At 45.1% G+C, this 7,305-nt stretch overlaps 1 protein-coding gene across 1 annotated transcript in view; it reads left to right on the top strand.

Moving 5' to 3' along the window:
* WLS (Wnt ligand secretion mediator) overlaps nt 1-3,791 on the top strand; it is a 140,633-nt gene extending 136,842 nt beyond the window's left edge. The window contains exon 12 of the mRNA XM_023730975.1: nt 3,604-3,791. Coding sequence (XP_023586743.1) covers nt 3,604-3,623 — 20 coding nt within the window. The 3' untranslated portion in view covers nt 3,624-3,791. The remainder of the gene's footprint in view (nt 1-3,603) is intronic.
* Nucleotides 3,792-7,305: the final 3,514 nt, after the last annotated feature.

Genomic DNA, 7,305 nt, shown 5'->3' with positions numbered 1-7,305 from the left:
ATTGTCAGGTAATTTTGGAGACTAAAAGAGAAAATGGTTTTTGGCAGACAAATAAGTGTAAAGGGGAATGGGTGCCACTGAAAGATTTCACCCCAACCAAAGATTATGTACACAGTTCCGTAAAAAGCATCTAGCATGGAGTAGGAATTCAGTCAGGGAGGGTTGGTCTGTGAGTGAATGAACACAGTTCAGCTAATCTCAAATTCTCTCTGACTGCTGAGTAAACATAAATTCTTTGTGACTCCTTTTAGTTCTTGATTCAAGCAAACTTTCCTCCCTGTGATGACATTTATCATCAGGATGTGAATGCAGTTGATTAGGTTCAACTTGTCAGTTCAGTCTGACTTGTATGAGACTATACCTTTGGTCCTGTTTTTTTAAAGGTACTTTTCATCCTGTTGTGCTATAGGAACCATTAGAACTTCTGCAAACTTGCCCTCATCCATTGTTTTGATAGATGACCTATTTCATTGTATAGGGATGACTTGGTTTCTGAGACTCAGAAGCCCCTTTCCAGCTGACATCAGAGGGTTCCAGCCACTCCTTGAATTGTATAGTGTCAGGTGCTTACTGTCTTCCATGACAGTGCACTGAGCTCTCAGTTGTTAAGAAGGTCCTTCAGCATTAAGCCCAGACCTTTCCTTTGTAATTTTGACCTTTTTCTGCTACACCTCTTCATATATATCCTGTCCCACTCAGGTCTTCTCCTCTCCAGGCTCAACATCTCTGTCCTTCAACCCCTCCTCAAGACCTGGTTTCCAGACAGTTCCCCCATTATTGCTTGCCTGTTAACTGTTTTCTACTTTCTCATTGTTCTAAAATACAATACCCAGATTGCGGCTTAGTGTGAGAATGTTACTTCCTGTACAAGGGCTCCAGTTATTACCTCCTTGTCTGTCTATCTGCACTGCACACATATACTGTGTCTCAAACTTCTAAGCAGCAATAAGACTGCTAGGAATTTGGACTTCACCTCGGGGTATCAACCACTCCACTGGTGTTAACGTTCATCTAGTATGATCGAGCTGGACACGCAAGACATATACATAGCGTTGGTAAAGTGAAAGCCATTCTCATTATTTATAGAAAGCAAACAGCAAACAATAGGAACAACTCAATGGGGAACTCCAGGTTACCCTTCACCAAATTACCCATGCCCATACTTACGTCACTCAGGAGGTGTGCTGTGGTTCAGGTCAGACGCTGTGTTCACGTCACCGCTGCCTCCGGCTCCCGTCATGCTACTCGGGTCCCATATGGCTCCGTCTCTGTTGGCGGGGCCCAAAAGTCTCCTGCCGCTTCCCTGCCCTGGGGGCCTGCACAGCTTCCCGCCATGCTCTGCTCTGCCACTGGGCCTCACTGGACCTCGCTAGACTTGGCATTGCCGGCTCTGCCCTGCTGTAGGAAGACCTCTGCACTGTATCTTCTGAGCCTCTGCAAGCAACCCCTGCCTGGGGGTGCCCAGTGTCTCCCTCCGTGAACTGACTAACCCACCTCAGCCATCTCTCTCCACGGGCAGACAAGCTCTCTCCATCTTCAGTGTTACAGCCTCAACCCGTGTTACTGTTCTTTATTTGGGTCTAGCTGGTTATCTGCACAGGGACCCCAGGTCCAAAGGACATGCTCTGCTCCAGGATCCTGATAGTCGTGTGTCCCCCCAAATCTCTGTGAGATCGGCCCCTTATGTAAATAATCTCAAAATGGGGCTCTCCCGAGGACCACAAATCGACCAATCCCCTAAGCAGACAAAGCTGCTCAATCCTATTGGGTTGATTACAAGCCGACTTTGTGGGTAGTAAACCAACCAATCCCTGCAAGCCGCTTATGCGGATAGTAAGACCAATCACTTGCAAGATTGTGGCCTGACCAAGCATTTGGGGAGAATTACAAACCTGGGGCCAGAAACGCTATGTATAAGTGAAATCGGTTGTACCACATCCTGTACAAGGGCTTGACATCGTAAGAAAATAGCTTTTCTTTTTAATATCCACATCTTTTTCTGCTTCGCAACCATGTGACTACTAAAACACTTAGATTTTTTTAAATTAATGCTATCAATACTTTCCTCTGTATTCAAGCAATATTTTGTTAACCTAAATGTAGGCCTTTACATATATTCCTGCTGTGGTTCCCTTTCTCACACACAAATTCAACAGGTAAAGTACATCTTTAGCTTTTAAAATAAGCACAGTTTGAAATAAAAGCAGTTAAGTGCTTTCCCAGTGCAAAATGGATTGGTTTCAATTGCTGGAGAATTTACAAATCATATATTCACCTAAGGCCAGAAAACCCCGGTGGCGCAGTGGTTAAGAGCTCAGCTGCTAACCAAAAGGTCCGTAGCTCAAATCCACCAGCTGCTTCTTGGAAATCCTATGGGGCAGTTCTACTTTGTCCTATAGGATTTCTATGACTTGGAATCGACTCAAGGGCAATGGGTTTGGTTTTTTGGAAGACCAGAAAATCCTTCCCTGACCTGGTCCTCTCTCCTTTGTCCAGCTCTCTCCTATACTCACACACACACCCCAACCATTGCTTTTACACTCCTTTTTTGAGCATGTTTGTGTGCAAGTATGTTTTGTAATATGGAACTTTATAATTTACAGATTTACTCTTAATATTACCCCCTAACAGCCAGAGTGATGATGATACTTCACATATAAAGAAGTGAGGCTCAGAGAGGGGAAGTCTTGCCCAAGGCTATATGTTAAAGTGGCAGAGCTGAAACTAAAAAGAATCTTCAGTCTCCAAACCTCACTGCCTTTCAAGTAGCATATTTGCTGCAGAAGAGTCAAGAATTTTGTTTTGAGCTGCAACTCTCCTTTGAGTAAAATGACCTTATTGGGAGATGTTATTCCAAACTGGAAAAAAAAAAAAAAAAAAAAAATCCTTTCTCCATCTCCAGCGATAGCAAGTGTCTGCCCTCTTCTGGTCAAACAGAAAATGGCAACTATCGTTGAGCAAATCCTCAATAACAAAGTCAGACCTTGAAATTTGGGGAACACAAATACAGTGGTAAAGTTTATGGAAAAAAAACAATTACCATGGGCATCTTTAAGCATAAAGTGCTCTCTAGAAATATGCCATCAGCAGAAGGGGAGAGGGCCTGTGGCTCCTGCATCGTCACTACCATCATGCAGCTTTAAACCTTGGCAATTCAAGAAGGAAAAAGCTCAATTTTGCATTTATTTGATTAGAAGTGAGATTGAACAGTTCTATATTTTCATCAGTTTATTTTTTTTTAGTTTTCCAGTGAAGACTCTTTATCAGTTTTCCTCTCAGAAAGTGTATCTGTTACTTAACTGATTTAAGATATTCATCCTTTGTTATATGTGTGGCCAATATTTTTCCCAACTTGTCACTTGCTTTTAATTTTGGGTATAGTGTCTCCTGGGGTACAGAGCTTTTTAATTTTTATGTGCTCAAATCTGTGAGTCTTTTCCTCTATACTTTCTGTCTTAGCTTTAACGCCTAAAGAAATCTTCCCTAACTTAAGATAATAGAAAAGGTCACCCATATTTATTCTAGTTTTTTGAATTTCCTTTTTAAATTTTTTACATTTTTTTTTAAATCATAAATTCATGTTTATTTTGTTTGTTTTTTCAGTTGGGAGATCAACGGAATAATTTTTTCCAAATAGTTATCCCAGCATGGTTTGTTGAATGATAATTGTGAAGGACAGGATTTTAAGCAAATTGGGAGCAAGGCAGTGGGAGACAGACCCCTGAGCGGAAACGCCTGTGGGGCTGGCCGCATGGGAAGGCTCCAGGCCAGCACCCTGGCCAGGCTTCTCCGGAGAAGTAGAGCACTCCAGGCTCCACCACCAAAGGTGTCACCCAAGGAACTTAACTTTGACCCTGCCAGTGTGGGCTCTTCAGGGTCAAGGAAATGCGCTACCTGGGAAGAACGTGTACTGTGTCACGGAGAAATTGTGAGAGCTGTGGGCAGGGGCTGAGAGAGTTGAGGAACATGTGGTGACCTGTCCACTGTCCCTGGGCCTCCCAGGGAGCTGCCCTGCCAAGCAGTCTGCTTCATTGTGCCAGAGCCCAGGGGAAAGGTATGTAGGAACCAGAAGCTGATTGATGGCTGTGTTGATTGGATCCATAAATGGGACGATCTGAGCCTCCTCGGTGGAAAGAGACAGTGATGACCTGATGTGAGGGACAGAGCGAAGGCCTTGGCTACTGCTCTAATCGTACAACTAGTTGGCTGTGTGCCCTCGGCCAAGTTACAGTACCTCTCTGGGTGTAGTTTTAGCAAACCAGATGCTGTGTTTACTATACCGTACCTGCCAGCGTGAATTGATTGGGGAAAAATACTGTATAAGAATTTTCTAGACTTCATGCTTTGGAGTACAAGCTGCAGCTGTGCCGATAAAGGTTAGGAGTATGTATGGATCCCAATGGTCAGATCTACAACCTATCACGGGGATGGCACAGGGCCAGGCAGCATTTTGTTTAGTTGTGTGTGGGGTTGCCATGAGTTGGGAGCCAACTCTAAGGCAGCTAACAATAACAATAGTGTAATTGCTTGGCACAGAGGGGTGAGTGTGTGGGGGGCTGATGAGGAGAAACACATAATCAAAAAGGAAAGAGTTGGAAAGAAAAACGGAGGGAGGAAGGAAGGAAATTGAAGAAAAGTTGGGCCTATGAGAAGAATGGGAACTCTGGTGGCGTAGTGGTTGAGAGCCACGGCTGCTAACCAAAAGGGTGGCAGTTCAAATCCACCAGGTGCTCCTTGGAAACTCTGTGGGGCAGTTCTACTCTGTCCTACAGGGTCACTATGAGTTGAAATTGACTCATGGCAACGGGTTTTTTTTATCAGAAGAATTTCTGCCAACCATTCTAATGTGCACAAAGGTGAGTAGGAAGGGTAGGGACCAGGTGTATAGGTGCACAGCCATCTTTCAACCCACCAACCCTGTTTAGGGGGGCAGTCCTGTTAGCTTTCAAAGTTTAACATTTAAAACCACTCTTTTCCGGAACTAGTGTCTGTCATAGCTATCTGCTGCTCTCTGCTGGCCAAAATAAATAATGACAAATGACAGTTTTATCTGGTTGAAATAATAATATTCATATATTTACCCAACAAATATTTATGGAGCGCCTATTAAGTGCCAGGCACTGTCCTAGGCTCTTAAAATGCTCCAGTAACTAAAACAGACAGATTCCTGCCTTCATGGGACTCAATTCAATAAAAACAACAGCCATAATAATATCTAACACTATAGAGTCCTTGTTAGTGTTCTAATCACTGTACTTACTCAGTCCTCAAATAAGCCCTATGAGGTGCGTAAAATTATTTTGCAAGTTTTACAGATGAGGAAATTGAGGCACAGAGAGGTTGAATGATTTCCCCAATGCCACACAGCTAGGAAGAAACTGAGCCTGGTTTAACTCAGTTAGCTCCAGAGTCTGCTCATAACCTATTCAGTGCATCTGCCTTTCACTGGCATGCTGAGGTGGACACCGCTCTCTTCCTGCCCAAAATGACGTATAGATATCACATTATTTGGTGGCATTATGGAGAAAAGGCAAACTCAGACTCTTCTCTTGGCTCAGCCACTCCTCACTCTCAGCTGCTGTGTGGTCTCCAGCCAGTCACCCTGTGCTGTCTTGGAAGGTAGACACATGGCAAGTGTTGCCGTCTTTTTCCTCCCCCACACAGAGGGTCAAGGAAGCCACAGGAGGGGCTGAATCTCTGACCTGCTGCTACAGGTCCTTCCTTGTGATCCCTGCTTCTCCAGTTGAGCTTTTAAAGGACAGGAAGTAACCTGGAAGGTTAATGATGCAACCATAAGTCCTTCCCTGTTTGGATAAACGGGCAAACTACAGTGAGAGGGCATCAGGTCAACTCCAGGGAAAAGCTGGCATCTATTGGCCAGAAAGGTGGAGTCCTAAAACTGGAGAGGGCAGAAGAGCAGTGGAACACAGGAGCATCTTTCTAGAAGCCCTTGATTCTTGTCCGTTAATTTTTGTTAATCACCTATGACCAACCTCATCCAAAATTATCAACTTTATAGAAAAGGAAGAACATATTTTTACATTTCATTTTGTAATGTTGCCTTCAGAAATTTGTTGACATTGTTAAAAGGCAAATTTTTAAAGTATTCTGGGGAGTCCAGATGCCTCTCTTGTTAACAAACGTCCAAATAACAGCAGTGATAATAGCTACTTTTTACTAAGCACTGATTATGGGCCAGCACCATGTTAAGGGCTGCTTCTCACCTAATCCTCACAGCATGCCCATGATGTAGGTACTTTCACTAACAGTACTTACAGATGTGTGTGCTGAAGCTCAGAGAGGTTAAGTCACTAACCCTGGGTCACACAGCTGGCCCTCAGTGCTATGCCTGGCTAACTCCATTATCACCACTCTGTACCTCTCCCAAAGTGATGAGTCAGGAAACATCATAAACTGGCATTCCAGGCCTGAGGGACTAGTTAAAATGGCTGTGCGCTAAGATTTCGCCCAAGAAGCAGGTACAATTGATTCCTGTGTTTTCGTCTGACCACACAATAGGGATTCTGGCATCACCATTGGGGTTCTGTCGCATGTGCTAGGGTGTGATTTGGAGGCAGCAGACCTTTGACGTGTCCCTGAGAGTTCTCACATATCTGCATTGCTGGCTTGGAGCAGCCACACCCTGAGGGAGCCTGGGAAGGACTTGGCTCCAGAACCTCTCTGGAGAGCAGTCAGTGACTGGAACCCGGTGCCAGGACTGTTATACACAGCACCTAGTTGAGAACCTCTCAGCCATCTTAGGAGGACAGTGTAATTATTCTGCACACTAAAAAGAAGAAATGAGGCCTGGGGGGCGGGGGCGGGAGGGGTGGAGAGGCTTGCCCGAGGCCATACAACTTCTGGGACTAGAGCCCAGGCCTCCCAAGTTCATGATTAGTCCTACCTATACTTCAGGACCATGCTCCAGCCTTCTAGATGGTCACAGAGCAAACCAGGCTGCCCCTCCTACCCCAGGTTTACTACAGAGGCCACTCCAGCGTGCACCTGCTCCTTAAGGGCTGCCTCACACTTGAAGTGACACTCCAAATAGGGGACAGGACGGACATTCTCCCAAAGGAGATTTAACTTTCTTAGTTTAAGCTATTCTGGAAGGAATGAGCCCATGCACAATCATTGGCAGTTTTGCTGAGGTACAAATTTGAATTGTGCCCACCGCCAGCCTGGGGCTCTGGGCCAGGCTCTCAGATCTGGGGGCAGCTGGCTGAGGGCATGAAGGGGACCCAGGGACCGCTCCTTCATGGGGCTGGGTTGGTCTCTGCCAGTCGGCTGTCACCTAGATTTCAG

The sequence above is a fragment of the Trichechus manatus genome, unplaced genomic scaffold (assembly GCF_000243295.1).
Source record: "Trichechus manatus latirostris isolate Lorelei unplaced genomic scaffold, TriManLat1.0 scaffold00003, whole genome shotgun sequence".
In the NCBI taxonomy this organism is placed as follows: domain Eukaryota; kingdom Metazoa; phylum Chordata; class Mammalia; order Sirenia; family Trichechidae; genus Trichechus; species Trichechus manatus.
Note: the sequence above shows the minus strand (reverse complement) of the source record. Positions and strands in the feature narration are given on the sequence as shown.